We start from the raw sequence: 19146 nt of genomic DNA, 5'->3' as shown, positions 1-19146 counted from the left end.
ATGAAATAAAATAGACGGAGAAGAGCAAACTGAGACAGGTTTTCAAATTGTCCATTTCCCTTTCTAACAATAGGGGGTTTTGAGCATCTGGCACTTTTGAAAATCCATCCTTTATTCAGGTGACTGAATGGGAAATCTGACCTGGATTGGGAATGCTGAACTCCTCCAAACTTAGACAAAGTTTCCATGAGGCTTTCTGTAATAACTCGTTAGCACCTTCTGCTAATAAATTACACTAAAAAGTCTATGAAATATCAAGATTTTAAATGGCTACTATGTACCTGCAAAAATACAGAGCCTCTTTACAATTTCAATAGGCATATTTACAGAAAGTGATATGCATACTATACAGCAAGCTTTTAAAAACAGAACTCCAATTTATAGTCATATGTTCTCCAGGGAGGAGGCAAAGAATTCCAGCTGCCCCATTCCCCCACCCCATCCACATCACCCTGGCTCACGGTCCCCTCTGACATATTTTAGCTGCTCAGCACTCCCCACCCGTGAGCACTAGCATCGCTTTTGTTCAGGTCCTCCAATGTGGAAGGAACAATATCCCCAACCTCAGGAAGTTCAGCTTCTCACTTTATATCCAAGTTGTATCTACCCCAAATGTATGTAACAGATTTCAGTGAAATAGTTCTACAGTTCTTTATGTTAATGAGTTCATGCAAAATCTGTAATATCAAATTGTGATCCAGCTGAGAATAATGATTCTTTAGCAGTATCCTACAGTGCAATGCATATTCTAGGGTTTTCTAAAACATTTCTGCTACATATATTTGTTTCTTTTTACATTAAAGAGTCACCTTTACAGATATTGTCACAAAATTAATCTGAACTATATATAAATAATATTGAAGCTCAGACTTAAAATCAGCACAAACAAAAATGAAATGAAGACCCAGGAACAACATGATTTTCAGTGCACTAAACCGATATCAATAAAGCATTACTTACAAGTAATATGGCCCATATACTTTCTGCAATTATAATAAAATAAAGGCTAATAATGAATATATTATATGACAGGTGCCTTTCAATATCTTTTAAACTGCTGAAAGGTCTTGCTGTGTTCAGTAGCCTTAACATTACAGCAAATTTAATGGATTTTAGTATAAATTAATGCACTTATTTATTTGCTATATCATACATTAATATAAATTAAATACTCAGCAATTAATGCTAAGAAACTTCTAAAACTACACTCAAAATCAGGTATTTTATTAAAACCAAAAAGCACTGGTTTGGTTTAGTAAATAAAGAAGTGACATTTTTCTTCTTCTATAAAATAATTAGTTTAATATTATTAACCTGTGCTCCAAATAACTTTATGTGGATGGTTGGCACAGATGAACTAATTGGAAAAAATCCAAATACCACTGTCCGTGAGAGCTAACAATGCCTGTTTTGAAATGCTCTGTTTGAGTAATAACACAGGCTATTCCCTAAAGTATGACACACAATATAATGAAGTAAAGTGTCTCTGAGCATCTACATACCAAGGTGTTATTATTCAGATCCATCTTCCCAGCAAAAGGCCCCCACGTTGTTCCAACTGGAAGCTGCTGCCGGCTCTGAATCTTGCGCTCCCCATCTTTCTGGAACATCTCCAACTCTCCTGCAAACAAAGAAAACAAGCAATGTTTAGAGTACTTTCACTTGTGCCTTGACAACAACCACCTCTGCCTTTGTGCTTGCTTTACGTGCACAATGTCCTGAGGACCCATACAATGAAAATTAATTATGCTTGTCTGAAAAACAACTGATCTTGTCACCCTGCGAAAGAAAAACAAACCTTTTTCCTTATAATTATATTCAAATTTGGTGTAGAAAGTCCCATTCCTTTCTTGCATCTTTTCACATACATTATAGTTTGAAGGCATTTTTTATTCAGTAGATCGTTGAGAATGAGTGAGAATAGTGGTTTCATAAAAGTTCTTAAGAAATACTGAGGAGGGGGAAAATGATAGCTGAAAAGAGAAACTGGAATAGTACGCACACCTGGTGCATTAAGCTCCTTGATGCATTTTTGCTGTCACAAAGACCACATTCTGAAGCATTCAGCTACTAAAAATTTTAGAGACATACTTTTTTTGCATTTATAGCAATATAAATCCACTGATTTTGGAGGAGCTACTAGAAACATTTACTAGAATTAAAAAAAAAGATTTTTTGACCCAAATGAACTTTTACAGCAGTAATAGTTTAGAATTAGACTCAAAATAATGTAATTCGTCATATTAAGGTTTTAACACTAAATGCTTAAAAACAATGGGGGTATAGAGAATGATCATTTCTTTTTTCCACTCTGAAGTGGCCTTCTGTGTGCTAATTTTTCTTTTTTTTTTTTAAGTGAACTTTATTTTTAAAGTAACAACATCAAAATTAACATTTAAAATTGAAAGCATTACCTTAGCTCACTATTAACTTTTCTGTTCTTTTCCAGTGAAAAGAGAAAGATAAACAAGCAATTGTTCATTGCCTTAGAAGGAAAAACAAAATTCTGTCAACACCTTTCTCCCCAATACTTTTATTTTACTTTATAAAAAAAAAATACTCTGACAACTCTTCTTTGCAAAGCAGTCTCTTCAATAGTCTATTTTTCTGTGAATAAATTTTTCAGTTACAAATGTAGCAACAGTCATGTTCCTATACAAAATTTCTAACACTTTTTATAAAGAAATTCAAATAAATTTTGTCTTCAAAATTTAAGGGGGGGAAGATGGGGGACTGATCTCTGTTTCTCTTGTTAGACATTGAACCAAATTTTTATATGCTGTTGTTCTTCCAAGCTTTGGCCTTCCTGAAGGTAGGCATTCATGCTGAAAACCTGTTTTTGTTGCAGTGTATAACAGAACTCATACAGATTTCACTGCAGCCAGGATTTCACCCTACCTGTTTTCCACGTATGTTCTTCTTCCTTTGCGATACCAATCAGATGCAACAGTAATTCCTGCCTTTTGCCTCAGTACATCCCTTCTCAACAACTCTACCCCAAATCAGGATTGTGCGTCTGCACAAACAGTGTGAAGTCCAACTATGCAATAAGTAAACTCGTCCCAGATTTAGAACTGGCAGTTGCCGAGAGATCGACCTTGGGCCGGAGGAAGTGAGTAACTCCTGCTGGCTCGCAAGCAGTCTCCACATACTTCCCCATACTAACCATTCCCATGAATGCCTGGATGTGTGCTACAGCCGGACTGTGAAGGTTTTCCTTGTCCTTTGGAGTTAATCTTGACCATTTTCCAAAGAGAAGGCTTGGCTCCAGCTTCCATTTTCAAGCAAAGAAATCTGAATTTCACCTCCAAGCACTGCAGATTACAAAACTATTTAAAATGGTGCATCAGATCCTTTTTGCAAACTGGGACGTGAAATGTTCTATGAAATACAGCTGTATCAGTTCACAAAAGCTCGTATATGTTTGCAGGTGAATTCTCATCATGATGGTGCTATGATATTTTAAAAGGCACTATGTAAACAGGAAAAGCTACAGATTAATTATATATAATTTACACGTGATATATATGTGTGCATAAATATATATATGTGAAACATATATAATTTTTCCCCTCTCACAAGCATGTTGCCACAAATTGAATTAATTAAGAAAAAATCTCTTTATATGTTAATTATAGAAGACAAGAATCTTTCCTGTATTGCAAGGCAACATGTTGATCACTTAGATACAGTGCAGCATTTCTTCTCTACATAAAGATGAAAACTGTAGCATTTGCTTGCTTTTACACACTAAAAAACAGCCATGTCTATGGACATGTCACATTTAACTGATACCAAAGGAATCATGAGAATCTTTGAAAACCCTTTTAAAAAATAATTCAGCCTCCCTTTCTGCCACTGACATTTTTCATTTGAAAAGGGTTCAGACTCAGTCAAACAGTGACTCCTTATCTGCACCTGTGGATTTACAAGCAGGCCTGTCTTTTAATGGATTAAGAACGACAAACTTAGGGCAGATCATCCAGTGATACCCAAAAACCTACCTAAGTTTTAAGATACACATCACCATATTTTATATTTTAAATAAGATTCACAATATTAACCTTATCTTTAAAAGTAGTTTAGGCTTGAGGCAGACATAAAAACAAGCAATCATTTTCCAAAACTGTATTTTTTGCCTTTAATTGATAATTGAATAAGTTAATGTGGATTCATTCTCTCTTTTATTCTTTCTTATTACAGTCGCAAATTGTAGTTTGGGCAATCTATTTACATACATATTAATATATTGAAATGTACTCCAGATGGAGTAACATTATGCTGAATTGTACTGAAACAGTTGTATTTTGCCCTCCACTAAGAACACTGTAACAGAGAGTAGTAGATTATAAAGACGGTTACAAAACACTTTGCATCATAAACTTTTTTTCCTGTGATCATAATTTTCCAGAAAAGGTAAATCTCTCTATGGTCATCTTTGTCAGCAGCCATTTTAAAGTTTTGGGTGTATTCAAGTGTTAGAGTTGGGAAAGACAGTCTGTCCATGCGCTTGGGCAAACAAACACATTTTAGCTATGCTTGTACAAGGTGCAATTTGATCCTTGACAAAAGTATTTTTCTCACTGGAAATCCTTGTTTGTTTAGGGTGAAAAAATTAACACTAAGAGAGCTGTAATTAAAAAAATAACAATAATACAAAGCAAGGTCTATGAGTTTGGGGTTTTTTTGTTTTTTTTTTTTAACCAGAGCCTGAGTCTTTATCCCTTTCGTAAAATCACTGTATATGTTCCTTCGTCTGCCCTAAGCATAGGAAAGCCAGGGGCTGGTACGAGGGTTTGTAGAAGAAAGATTACAAATGTCACTATTAAAAATCCTCTCATGAACTCCCCTGACCACTGAGTAGGAGTCTCCAACTTTACTGCATTCATTTACAACATTTGCTCCTCTGAAATTTTACGTTTGGCAAATGGTAGGGAAACGATGGCAACCAATGGACCCAATGGAAAGAATGGGCCTCCCCTGCATTCAGGGTCTGGCTTCCCCCGTGTAGGGGGCTTTTAAACAGGGCAAGTGGTGCCACACCTGAGCCCCCGAGCAGCTTGCGGCCGCAGGAGAGTTTGCTTCAAGAAGAGATCCTCTCCCAGTGACTCTTAATTAAAAATATTTGAAGAAGTGGTCAGTAAGGCCAGAAGGAGTACTATTGCTCCTTCAGTGTCAGAAATAGTTCAGATACAAGTCGGAAGTGCTCTCTGCAGCTACTGTCCTCTGCACCTCTGTTCAGTGTCTTCTTCACACCCTACCTGATGTACATCAGGGAAGGAAAGAGTAGCTGCGATTTTACTGCCATATCACCACTTACAGCAAAAGGTGTAAAGACTCAACTAGTACTGATTTTTCATAGGTGTCTGTCCATGGAGATTCCAAGACTGGAGTAAAAAGAAGCAAAATAAAGGATGAAAGACTGCTACAGCTTCCTTACTCAGCACTCCAACCCAAAAGTGAGCAGAAAATTCTGTGCTGAACATAGTTAGTAGTTTCTAGTGACCAGTATTTGCAACAGACCACCTCAATATGGAACACCAGATCTTTCACTTAATAGCAAATTATAATATATAGAATTCATAGACACACCTGGAATGAGGCATGTGATATACTTCATGATTCCTATGGCAAAGTCAGAGAGGCAGTAATATTCTGCTGCTTTCATCCTAGATCCCTCATCCGTCCTATTGAGAAGTACAGCAAGAAGCAAAACAGAAGTAGCACTAGGAAATACAAGTACAAAGGAAGCGATGTCCTGACTTTAAGGTTTGCAAAGTTATGTAAAAAAATTTTGAATTAATAGACATTCCATTTAGTGATATTTACCTCACTTTTCCTTGCTACTGAGCAAATTTTTTTTTCAGCTTGCTCTTCAAGAACACACTTATTTCCAGCTTGCTGAGTAAGTTTATACAAAATATTTGAGACACATAGTATGGGCTAATCAATTTTGGTAAAAAATAATGCTGTTAGTGCTGTGGGCTGTTTCTCTTATCTTGTTGATGTAGCATACTTTTAAAGTCTGTGATTACTCAAAGACTTATGATAGCTGCACTGTAAAAGAAGCCCCAAGTCATGACTCACTGGTACAGCTACAAAACATCCCATGGCTTTTAAGATATTAGGCCACCTTGGTGGATACAAAAACAGAATGAAAGGACTAAACTTAGGATTTTTTTTCCTTATATATACCTATTGTTTTAGGGATGCCACATAGGGCTCATATAAAATGGGAGGTAGAAGGGTCACTTTAACTTTTTCTTCTTTTAAAAAAAAAAAAAGACCATTTAAAAAAATCCAGAAAGCATGTAGCATGCTGCAGAACCCAACAACAGCTTTTGGCCCTTAACAGGATTTGACCATAGTTCAAATACCAGAAGAATCCAACTGTAAATGGTATTCCTGAACACAATAATTCTGGCTTTGATCCATCTGCCCATGTTCTGGAATAAGAAACAAGGGAGTCAATATCTGAAGGTGAATGATGAGCAAAGTTTTGCAGGAGAAAAAGTGAACTACTTTGTTCAGAAATAAGTTTATCCAGATTTATAAATGTTTAACATTTCTAAGCAAATCACTGATAGCTTTGACAGTAGCTTTTCATCAGGAACAGCTTTCTAAGTGGAGTCAGTTAAGAAAAAGAATGAGCAAGTCCTTCCTTACTTAACATTATAGGGCTCTACCAATTTCTACTAGCTAATGGCTCCTCTTTGTATATTTTATATGCATAGCCACTTAGTTCTTTCAATGAATATTTTTTTATGGAAGAGAAATGGTATATGTTGTGGTTTCAAAGAAGGACTGCCCTGAAGTCAGACCAAGTGAGAGAAAAGCACTCTCAGAAGTTCTTAAGCACTGCTGAGCCCAGATCCCAAGATCTGCTTCCCTTGCTGTATGCACAGGAAGAATCAGAGATTAAGATTTGACTAGTGATTATCTCTATTACAGCTATGTAATGCAGGTAGTTTTGCACACACAGCTCAATGCAGAGAACTATCCCATTTACACTTTCGTGATACTTAACAAGGTAGTTCCCATATAAAATGATCATACACTTGCTTGACAGACATAAACTGCATTATTGAGATACCTCGTCTAAATTCTTCTCCCTCAATTTTCAAGTCTCTGAGACATAACACACACTAAACTACAGTTTTGAACATAAACTTGAAATACGACATTCTCTATTCAAGTACTCCAGTCAAACCCTGATAAATCAGGCTGGCCATGCAGTGATCTTATCCTTTCTGACTCTTTAATAAATCGAACCTTGTAAGTTCACGCTGTTGGAAGCTGTCACTAAATGAAATTGTGACCTTATCCAATGCGTGAACTTATCCTGCTGACAACTACATTTATTGTGAGGATAAGAATGAAAAAAAAGAAAAGACTTTTGATAATTGTGATTTTAGCCATATGTAACTTTAACAGATGGGATCTTTTTGATGTTCCATTAATGATTTGCCTATGATGAGCCTCCACTCAAAAAAAAAAAAAAAAAAAAGAGTTCTTCATAGGCAAGTGGTAGGGGCACCGACAGGCAGTATTAAAAGTGCACAAAGAGGTACTGGCTGACAGCAGTGAATCAGAAGCTATTAGCCTAACACAAAGAGCTTTGAATTAGCTTGTAATTGCACTGAAAAAGATAACATAATGGAGGTGGCAAAACAGAAACATTCCCTTTCCAGAGGGTTCATTCAATAGCTGAAAACTCTAAAACAAGTAACTGAGTTTGACGCAGTAACCCAAAACATGCTAAGCTATGGCGCTTCTTGATGAATGAATGTATACTGCTTCCAGCAGTGACTGCAAAGCTGCCACTACTATGGTGGAAGAATGGTGGTTAATAGGGTAATTCATATAGCTGTGTTATGAAAATGGCCAACTATCTAGTGCTAACGTGTTTGTCAAGGATTTAATACACTGCGCTATCTGATTCAGCCTGTGAATGTGAGCTCACTTATACATAGGGGATAGGGCTGTACTCATCCTGCAGTGCACTGCCTTTGGAATGAGAAGACTTGGCAGGTGCCAGGGTAAAATCTGTTCTGCAGCACTGCAAGCCTGCTCTGGGATACAAATGCCTACTATAACTTACTGGAAAAACTCATACATATGAGACACGTTCACACTGGGGTTCATATAGTAATGGACTAATTTACAATCAATCTTCCAAAGAAATTTTAAAATATATTTTGCAATGAAAATTATATTTACAGTGTTTTTGGTACAAACACGTAGAGTGGGTTGCTCAGAAGCAAAGGCAAAATTGAATTTTGCTGCCCCAAAAGGAGAAAATAGGGCCAGGCCACTCGTAAGATGAGAAGGATGGTAGGAGGAGCAGACTGGGGACTGAAAGCTGAGGAAACAGCTCTGTAGGGTCGCCCTGGAGAGAGGGTTGCTATTCTGCTGCCACTGAGGGGAAGCAGTGGAGGCGGGGACAGAGCAGCCTCCTTCCTTTTTCTGAGGTAATTGCCACCCCACAGCAATCCTCCCTGGTCCCATCCCTCTAAAGCAGTAAGGTCAACCTGGCCATGAGTAAAGTAGACACAAAGACAACCCCCACAGCTATTTATTGCTCTGAGCAACTGCACTCCTTTGCCTACCCTTAGCATCAGGTCTAGATCGCAAACACAACGCTGGAGAAGCTGCCACATGCCACTTCACTCCCAGCTGAGCTTGCCAGCTTCATTCCACCTTGCCGATGCTCCCCTATAGTGCCGTGCAGTATAGGTAAGAAAGACAAATAAAAAGGCTTCTCCCTTTTCTGTATCAAAAATCTTGATGCTCCCTACCTTTCTTTAGTGCCTCCAAAGTCAGAAGCAGAGTTTATCTTTCCTACCTGCTACTAGTTCTGCAAATGGCAGAGTACAGGTGCTAGCTTTACCTTCAACAGCACTGTCCTACAATAGGCAATAAAGGGAGGGAAAGCACATTCGCGGTAAGGAAAACACTGCACAAAGATTTTCAGAAAAAAAAGACCATGGGTCGGGGTGGGGGAAGGCAAGCAAGTGAGAGTCTGGAGAAGGAGATATTTGAAAATCTGAGTTGGGTCTGACTGTGATACAAAGACACATCCTGGAGAAAGGGCAATGGAAGATAATCAGGAAATAAAGGGAGAGAGAAAGCTTGCAGGAGTGAAAGAAAACAAAGAAAACATGTATATTCCCAAAACTGAAACAGAAGGACAGGATAGAAACACCATTATCTTTTTAGCCAAGGCATGTGTGTTGTTATAAGTGCTTAACTTAAGCTAAACCACCAAAAAAACCCCATACTTATTGTCATATTTCCTCTAGTAGCTGAACCCTGGCTAAACGGAACACTTAAAGTATGTCTACACTGCACTCAGTGATGTGATTTCACTTCACAACTGGTCTATACTATTCTCTACTTCCAAGTAGCCAGATCATCACATAGCTCAGTGCAGGCTGTAAAACTTTCCTGAAAAAATGGTTCATAACCTGCCATTTTGTTTACATTAAGCTCCAGCTAACACTACTACACTGACAGAGTGTAGCACGTCCAGTGTATCTAAACTCAAGCCTCTTTAATGTGGCTTTAGCTATATGCACAAAAGCTGATCCAGATTTCCTGATTGCAGTGCAGATGTAACTTCAATGATGTGAAGGTGTATTATGTCTCACAACACAGGCACAGTTTTTAAAGATCATAGTTTCAATAAAAGTGTACACAACTGACACTTCAAAAATTCAAAGTTGTATTCTATTTATAAAGTTCACTTGTCTTCATTTGCTTATATAAAATTAATATAATGCGAACAATCTTTCATTTCAATAGTGCTTCACATTCCTATAATTTCACAACTAATTTTTGATTGATCTCCCACCCTCTCTGTTCTTTGTATGTTATTTGAATCCCTAGACCATCAGATGTTCTAGGCATTTAAAACACAGTGGAAGAGGCAAAATTAAATGACAGAAGACCACCAAACCAAGAATCTATAGAACTTGATAGAAAAACAAGATTTCATCCCAGATTAAAAGAGCATAGACCTACAGTGGTGAAAACATCTGTATCAATTTAAAATGAAAATGTAACCTCTAAATTTCTTTTTTTTTTTGGATTAAATTAAAAATGTTAAATAGAAGTCAGAAAGCAAGTAGTACATGATGAACACTGCTGCTAGAGTTTGCTTAGCTTTTGAGTAAAACAGCCTCTTATACAGATGCATAGACTTCTCCTTTATTTGGACAACTTAGCTGAACTTAAAGAAACCTATTCAAAGAAAAAAATAAAAGACATAGTAAGTAAAAGATATTTAGCCTAAGAAATAGCCAAAGACTTGTTCACTTGTTTCAAAGTCATTACAGTTTACTCCATTTTCTCAGCTAGCTACATATAATATGAAAAATATTCTGTTAATATCAGCACCTATTCTATAGACAGAGCCCAAATAAATCTAGCCTGGGAGAAAGCCTATTGCATACACTTCCATATGCAATGGGTAAAATCAAAACAAAGAATCCATGAGATTAAACTTCTTAATTCACTTAGTGCTGGTGAACATTTTACTCAGTATTTAAAAAGAAACAGGAGGTCCTACAACATAACATCAGCGAAATTGTGCCTTTGCTACATTGCAAGGTTGTGACAGCTCACAGCAGAACTGCCAGCCTTTGTAAACCAACCAGGGAAGGATAAATCTCCACAGCTACTCCCACAACACAAAGTACCTATTTCCCTGGCACAGTGCCAGGGAAAAGAGAACATCTCTTGTAGCTCACTCTTGTAGCTGTCGACTGCAGTAGAAAGAGACACAGCCATACCCCTAAATTTGTGGGGTTTTTGAGCTCAAGAAATTAGAAAAGAAGACTGCATCCAGGAGAATAGTGGGGCCAGAATTAGAGAAGGCTGCGGCAGAAGGGACAACAGGTAATGAAGAAAAAATCCTTTTATCTTCCCATCTTAAAAACCTGTGAAAGACATACACTGATTTATGTCTTCTATGCATCCAACTTCAATGACTTCAATGACTATGAGACAGGCATGCAATGCATGGTGTGCAAACCCAACATAATGAGATAACCTAGACAGCAATCTATTTAAATGATTTTAACATGCTCAGGTTTCTTCAGCTCTAGACACAAATATGTGAAAGTTAAAGCTTAAGTTTTCAATGAAAGTAAAGATAGACCATCATGGTGAAGTCCTGATCCTATGATGAAATTAGAAGTAACTGTACCTTTATTTTTGAGTTTGCTTACTACCAGAGCAATTTTCACCTCCGTTTTCAAAGTCTAAATCTTATATAAGAAGAAAAAAAAGATTATTTTTGGATTTCTGAATAATTTTCAATATCACTGTTCAAAAAGTGTGTTACTAACTATGCCTTCAGGAAAAACTAGAGTACGAATATTTACAAAAATATGAAAAAAACCCAAAAAACAAAAAGCAACCCATGCAGCTGAAGAGCCCTCCCTGCAGTTTCCTTTGAGAGGAATAATAGAAACTCCATTCTTACATGGATACTCCATATTGGCAAAAGAGATTCCCAATTATATTATAACACTGTGCAGACTCAGTGGGTTGAGTAGGTACTTGTACAGGTCCCAGTTACATGTAGCTTGTACAGCTTTGCTCCCTCTCTCTCTCCATCACAAATACACATGATACAGAAATGCCAGACTTGGCAAGAGCAGGCTGATGATATTACTGAGGAGGGTTTTCTTGATAAGATCATCATCTGTTTCTGGACTCGGGTTTGCTCCTTTCCTCAGCAGAGGAACAGCCGCCCCTGATAAATGTCCCTTTGTATGCAGATTCTCCCCCGATATATGCAAAGACATTTCATACCTGAGCCTGTTTGGTTTTTCAATTGCTTTATATGGCTAAAATACAATAAGAAGGATATGGAGCATTGTATGTAAAACAATAGAAAGTGCAGAGAATTAAAAATAAAGCTTATGTAACTCAGACTCAAGCCTTTTCTGAGACAGAAGCTATTCTGCAGGGAGAAAATTAAGCACTTCATCATCACCTACATAAATCTTTCACTAGGACTTCTTGGAATCCTTTTAGTAGAAAAATGCTACTGTTTTCTTTTAGATCTGGATAATATTATTTGTAAATACAACATTTAAATAAGATGCAATTGATAAGTGTTTTCATGCTTAGAAAATACTGTTGAATTTCTTTTTTACCTGCAAAAGGTGACAAACATCAAGGCAGCCTGTGTTGTTAGTGAATGCAGCAAGCTACTAAAGTTAACTTAATATTAAGACTGCTGTATTAATATTAACACTGTGAAATGTATTAAACAAACAAAAATGTTTTGGAAGGTATTCTTATTAACTCTGAAAGCAAGAGCAGTGAGATCATCTGTGAATGTATCTGTGGTGTCTTCTCAGTTTATGTTACTTATGCTTAGAGACAGAAGGATCTATTTTCATTTCTTATTTGTGTAACAGCAGATGCAGTTATTTGCTTTCTACCAGATATGCATGCTCAGAGCTATGAATCTGCTGCTTGGATGCTGATTTCTAGCTCAGAGTATGCAAGCCAGACTCCCCAAATGTCTTACAAAAGAAGCAGATGCTTTAACATGATTTTCCTATTTCCTTTCAACATTCACAACAAATTTCTGAAAGAAGGAGAGTACCAAGAAAAAATAAAAATCTCAACAAAGACTCAAATTTATCAGTGTTTAGTATGATCATCCAAAAGATCTAGTTGCTGTTGAGATTAGGGAGGAAAGAGGGGGACTGGGACAAAGGGAGATTGAATGCCACATTCCACTGTATGCATGCATGTGTAGTTCCATCCATTATAATTATAATTTATATGAAAAGTAAAATTATTATAAATAGAGATAAATGTAGTATAACTATAATGTACAATATCAAGATCCAAATTAATCATTTCTTTTCACTTGCTGGGGATGGCCATGCATAACAGACACATGGCTCTGCGCTGCTCCAGCACTCATGAGTTATGTGCTTATCTACATCTTCTGTGATCAAGTACCGTCAATGACCAACACAGCTTTTTACCACTGTTGCCAGAGGCAGAGAGAATGACTGCTGTCTTTGGCCACGGACCATAGTACCCTCACTTGCTTCTTCAGTGCCTCAGTTTGGACTATCACAGTGAATCTCACATGCAGCTATATCTTAACATAGCCAAGACTTTGAAGCTGGTATAAGGAGTGATGCCCATTTATAAGGCTGACTATGTAACTATGAGTGAAATAAACCCCTGAACAGAGATTGAGCACAAGTCCTATGCACCACTTAAATCCTACTTACATAAGACTTAAGTAGAATATTGGCCTTGAGGCAGCCCTCTGTACAGGAATGATCTTGACCTTTGCATGAATAAGTCCCAGTGGTGTCACGTAAGCAAGGTAGCAAAGCATATCCCAAATTATTTTGCCTTACAGCCTTCCCCTTTAGCAGTGCAGACTCTCTAAAAGCTCCCTTGCTGCTTTGCCAGCTGCAGTGACTAGGGAGCCTGGGGAGCAGCTCTGGCTGGCACAAGCGGCACGTTCCAGGGCAGGAGCATGGAGATGGCACCACATCATTCTCACGGAGCTGGATTATGAGCGGTCATGTCTACCTCTCTGTGGTGGTCTCTGCATACTTGCAGAGGACCAGAAATTGGAACTGCTGGAGAAATGAAAGAAGAAAGAAAAGAACTCCCAAGCCTCCATGCCTCGGTTTACCTATATGAGGAACAACTTCATCAGAACCCTGTAAAGCTCTGGGAAGCAATTTAAGCTCTCCTGTGAAAGGTACTGAAGAGTGTTTTCAAACAAGGTGGTCGTTTTGAACATGAAAAGCTTCTATATTTTAGATCTCCCTCGCACATTTTCATATACATTAGAAAAAAGTCTTCTTTTTAGATTTAAGCTGTTGTATCAGCATTTTATCTACACAGCAAATTTTTAAAAAATATTCAGATTCCTCTAGAATTCATTTATTATCTCAGTAATATGCTGTTACTTGTTAATGAAGTTAATTACAGAAATCTGTCTGGTTACAAAACATCACACTAACTACTCAGTAATCACTGAGCTCTAGCTGGATAATCCTTTGAGCCTATTTTGACAGTGGTTAGTTTAAACTGGTATTCTGTGATAACCAACCTTATGAAAAAAAAAGGCTCATACAGAGTTGGAAAAGTTTCATTTCCAGAGTTGAAAAAGAAAGAGGAATGTTACAATATTTTCATCCATGAGATGAGCAAAGAATCAGCTATGGAGACTAGCTTATTTTACTGCCTGGAGTACTATATCTCTAATTCTTTTATCTAAAATCATTTATATATTTCCTGTTGTATATCATCAGTAATAAATATAAAAAAAAGGACAGACAGTCTAGCATTTTAGTTGTCAAAAGTATTCTGTTATGCAGTGACCAACTGCAGTAACATGATATTAACAGGATTTATAATTTTGGAGAAACTAGGGTTGAGGCACTTTTCACCTCTGCATAATATCAAATGAGTAAGTATGTCCCAGTTCCAAATAATTTTGAATTTAAGACAGACACTGTATTTTTCCTAGGAATAAATACAGTCTGTAGAAGGTAGTATGCATTTTTATAATCAATGCTTTGTCCACTTTGAAATTATCTTTTGGAATCAGCTTTATAATGCTTTAGAAATATGAGTCGAGAAGTGTATAAAATACGTAAAATATTTTATCATCTCTATTTTCTGATGGGGAAGTGAGATATATAGAAGTTAATGCCAATGTCTTCATATTTCAAGATCTAAAGTATCTATATTCTTTTGGGGACTTAGCCTGACTCTTACAGCCTCGATTTTACCTCTGTAACCAGTGACTGAAAACAAGCCCAAATCCTCTATGGCTTTAATGAAAAATTCATCCTAAATGAGAAGTTCAGGGTCTCACAGTGAGTCAATGCTGGCAACAGAATAGAAGTCCTAACTTCCTCTAGCAGTTGCGATCACTGCTTCTGAAAATTTCACAGAATTCATATATAAAACTTGTTATTCTGAAGAAGTAGGAAAGTATTTTTGGCAAGGCACAGCCATTAAATAGGCAGTGTCAACACAGATCAAAGGAATTACAAGTCAAAATATATCTGGGCTACAGAATTATTTTGTCTTTGAAGCATTAAAACTCACCCTCTACTATGATGTTTAAAAAATAATAATGTCAATTTACAGCAGCTTATTATCTTTTAAAAGTAAAGTACTACAAGAATATAAGAATAGAAGTCTAGACTGAGTATGAAGTATATTAAGTAGCAACAGTTAAGTACACAGCAAGCAAACACAATGAAAAGGCTGCAGATTGACATCCTTGATTTCCTTGCTGATAAAACTGGTATCTTCTAAAATAAAATAAAACAAAACAGAACAGCTCCCCTAAAAAAAATCTGCTCTTTCTCTTCCTCTCTCACAAATTACATACATCAGCTCAAAAATCTCGGGTGAAGAAAAAACCTCTATTTTAGCCACGACTACAATTTTAATGTAGAGATACTTTTCAGCTTAACAATCCTCTTCTGAAAGGCACAGACAATTTGATGTACAAGGAATCTCAAGGAGGGATGGTTTTATGGGTGATTGGTGCTCTACCATTTTTTCCCATATTTTTAATCTCAATTAACATCATACATTAAAAGGGTATATAAAATATTAACTTAAAAGGATAAAACAATCTAGACAAAAAATTCAACTTCTATATATCCAAGGGTGTAATTAACTATTTCAAAATCAAGCCTTCAAACATTAGAAAATGCTTGAACTTCAGTGTAGCCTCCTTAAGCCCTGAACCTCTCTTTTGCAGATCACAGGATCTTATCAAAAATGCCTGATTTCTATCCTGTCTTCCGGACACTAGTTCCTTGTCCAGACAATCTGCTACTTCCCATCTCCCTATTACCTAAGTGACCTCAGTGTTCCTGTTCATATGAATGGCAAGTACTGAGTCATACTCAAGTTCCCAGTGATTGCTTCCAACAATATCCAAGTGTAGATGTCAGAAGAACAGTAAGAATAAGGTACATATGCTTCCCTTCTCACAACAGGTTCCTAGACTTCTGTCTTCCCCTATCAATTGCAGACCATTTGCCAACCAAGCCTAATTTCCCCCTTCCGCTTCCCAAAAGCTGTTTCCTACTGTCATCAGTTGTAATCCAGGAGCACACAGATTTTTGACAAATACCTATATCTTGTCCTAGTCATCAGGTATCATCTTGAGTCCAAACTTTCTATTTCCTTGACCGTATCTAGTCACAGAAGCATGGTGCTCCACAGCAGAAAAACAGTTTATGACTCAGTGTGGACATACTCAAAATACTGGGTAGATTTAATAATAGCAGTGGTACTAGCATCTTTCTTACTATATATGTTTATTACACTATTTCTTTTCCTTGCACTTGTGCAAACTCTATGCTTTACGCACTTGATAGATGTTTCAAAAGACCTTATCTTCCAGTCCAAGGACAGAATCTCCTCAATGACCTCTTCTTCCAAACACCAGCATACAGGACAGCTATTAAATGAATGATTTCTACAATAGCATCACATCTAGGTGTGAAAGCAGATTTCCATGAAGAGAACATTACAGCATTCCAACGCTCAGTGATGAAGAAGTAATAGCAATGTCACACTTCTCATCTGGAAATAAAAAGTTCAAACTTTTATCATGAGTAGAAGCTTAATAAAATGTAGGAAAATGTTTATTTTCACTCTTTAATCAGGTGCCCTTCTTCAAATAAATATACATTTCCCTCTTCTCAAATCTATCTTCAGAACAGATAGATGCTTTTAAGTCGCTTCTCAAAAGCATGAAAAGATTCCTAAACTATCTCCAAGTAACACTAGCAAACTTAGAGGTACTGTGCCTGAATTAGGCTGCAGTCTCCTAGAAGGCAGGGACAACATTTCACCTGTTTCTAAAACTACTGACCACATTGCCTGGATTAGATAAATAATAATGGAATTGAAATAAACTAAGGATATATCCTAATAGCAAGATTAAATGAAGACTAGTCACCCAAAAAAGATGGGATGTTGTCTGGATGATAGCAGAGAAGCTAAAAACATGGTGATTCGGGGAAATGATTAAACAGTGGATCTCATATTGTATGTCACTCTTAAGCTGAAACTAGAAAGCATGTAGACTAAGAGCAGCATGTGTCTTTCAAATTATTGTAGAAGCATTAAGGTCATAATGAAGTATGTTCGCAAACTTTATACTGACTTAAAATGGATAAAGAAGAAAACATTAATAACATGACAAATAATTTCAAACTGCATACAAGTTTTATATTCTTTTCACACTTTTTGCAAGCAAATATTAAATACGTTAGTGCTCTAAATAAAAAGATCATTTCATAGAAAAAGTACGTCAGAGCTATGCCTGGGTTGTATCATTAACACCTGCATTTACTCACACACACACGAAAATATATGTATAAACATAAATACTTGTATGCAGCTTATAAAGTCTTCAACTCTGCCAGAAATGACCATAGTATGTTTAAATACTTTCTACAGACTTATGCTGCTTTTTCCTTCAGGTGACCAGTAAAAAAATACTAGAAATTGTTTTATGAAATTAAAAATAGATGGATATTCAAAAGGCCGTACCTAAGAAACACCTATAAATTGATAACTCAAACCTCTGCTATCTGCCGCATAGTACTTTCTCACACATATCATAATAAATAGTTCCAAGAAGCTATCAAATAAAGGACATATGCATGTACTTTAGAGAAGACCCAGTCTTGCAGCAAACACACTAGTCATAATCTTGAAAGATCTGGGTTTGTTGAATTGGATCTAAGCCTAACTCCTATGGAACTTCCAAAATCACTCATAATCTCTCTGTTACTCTGAAGTAATAATACTTCCTTTCTCTCAGATTTTATTGACCTGTCTTTTTAGATAGCAAGCAACCCAGAAAGACTGTGCAGAGTGAAACTGCATGTGTATGTATAGATATACATACATATGTATGTAACTACACACACACACACATCTACATACACACAAGTCTATCTAGGACAAAAGAAACTTTGTGTCAATAGAAACCAAGAGTTTCTTAAGTGATCTAGTAACACACACAGCAAAGTATACTATATCCTAGCATTCTGAAAGGGACACCCTTTTCAAGTATGCTGCACCTCTTTTGTTTCTAGCAAGCAGGCTTGCAATGGGGGGTTGATTATGTTTCTGATATAGACTCCATATCATTTTTGAGTATAGTTAAATAAAGCTCAGTCACTGTATCCTCTGAATAAAGTACAAAAACAGAGAGAAAGAGAAGACTACTTTAATATACATTATTTGAAGTTTGAGGTCATTGCTTTCCTTTAACTTTAGAATTTATCTAAATTATCGTTTCATTACATGTTTTTATTCTTGAAAGAGTTATGATCAAAAATTTGTTTATGTAGAAGAAAAGAATCCTTGTTTATATACTTTTCTTATCATTTAGATATACTCACACAATGGCAAATGATATTATTTGAAATATTAGGAAGTGAAATTGTTCCAAAACGTTACATGCTATACGAAGAAGAAAACCTTTCACTCAACAAAACATTTATCACCTGCCACTGAAACGTACACAAATCTAATTTTCTAATTTGTTGTTTTCTTGCTACAAATATTTTGACCAACAAAAATTATCTCAATTTGAATGGCAGCCCACTCATTGATATCATTCCAGGACAAATATGTCACCTATTTTGCATCCTAGTATAGATTCTTCAGTGATCCCGTTCAGTTTTATAATCATGTACCATTCTTTGACTTTTTTCACAATGAGCCATTTAGACCTCCTGACAACAAAATAATAGCAGTGCATGCAATAAAATTACTGCTGTTCTTTGCTGTCATGAACAAATGTAATAAAACCTGTAAGAGGAAATCAATGTATACACTTAGTAACTAGTATAATGATGGTAGGAAGAGGCATGCAAATCAATATTAACATTGTGAGTACGAGCCTTAAGTTTGTCAGTCATTTCTAGTAGCTCTTTATATTTTGCACGTTCATGGAGCACTTGGAAAAATAAAATTATTCTCTTTGTAACCTACAACACAGAACACACAATTATCATATCAACGATATATTTTCTGTATCCATAAAGCCTTGAGTATTTTCATGGAGAAACAGAAGTATCACATCTCACCTGT

General features: G+C 36.5%; 1 protein-coding gene across 3 annotated transcripts in view; it reads right to left on the bottom strand.

The window, feature by feature from the left end:
* The window catches only part of ZFPM2 (zinc finger protein, FOG family member 2), a 314045-nt gene that overhangs the window by 156933 nt on the left and 137966 nt on the right, over nucleotides 1–19146 (bottom strand). For 2 of the 3 annotated variants that reach the window (XM_013954673.2, XM_013954674.2), the window contains one exon: nucleotides 1503–1621. In XM_013954673.2, the coding sequence (XP_013810127.1) occupies nucleotides 1503–1621 (119 nt within the window). Of the gene's footprint in view, nucleotides 1–1502; nucleotides 1622–3166; nucleotides 3230–19146 lie in introns of those variants that run through there. The other variant, XM_067290408.1, reaches the window with a different exon arrangement.

This window comes from Apteryx mantelli, chromosome 2 (assembly GCF_036417845.1).
Source record: "Apteryx mantelli isolate bAptMan1 chromosome 2, bAptMan1.hap1, whole genome shotgun sequence".
In the NCBI taxonomy this organism is placed as follows: Eukaryota; Metazoa; Chordata; class Aves; order Apterygiformes; family Apterygidae; genus Apteryx; species Apteryx mantelli.
The sequence above is the reverse complement of the archived record's forward strand: the minus strand, read 5'-3'. Positions and strand labels throughout refer to the sequence as shown.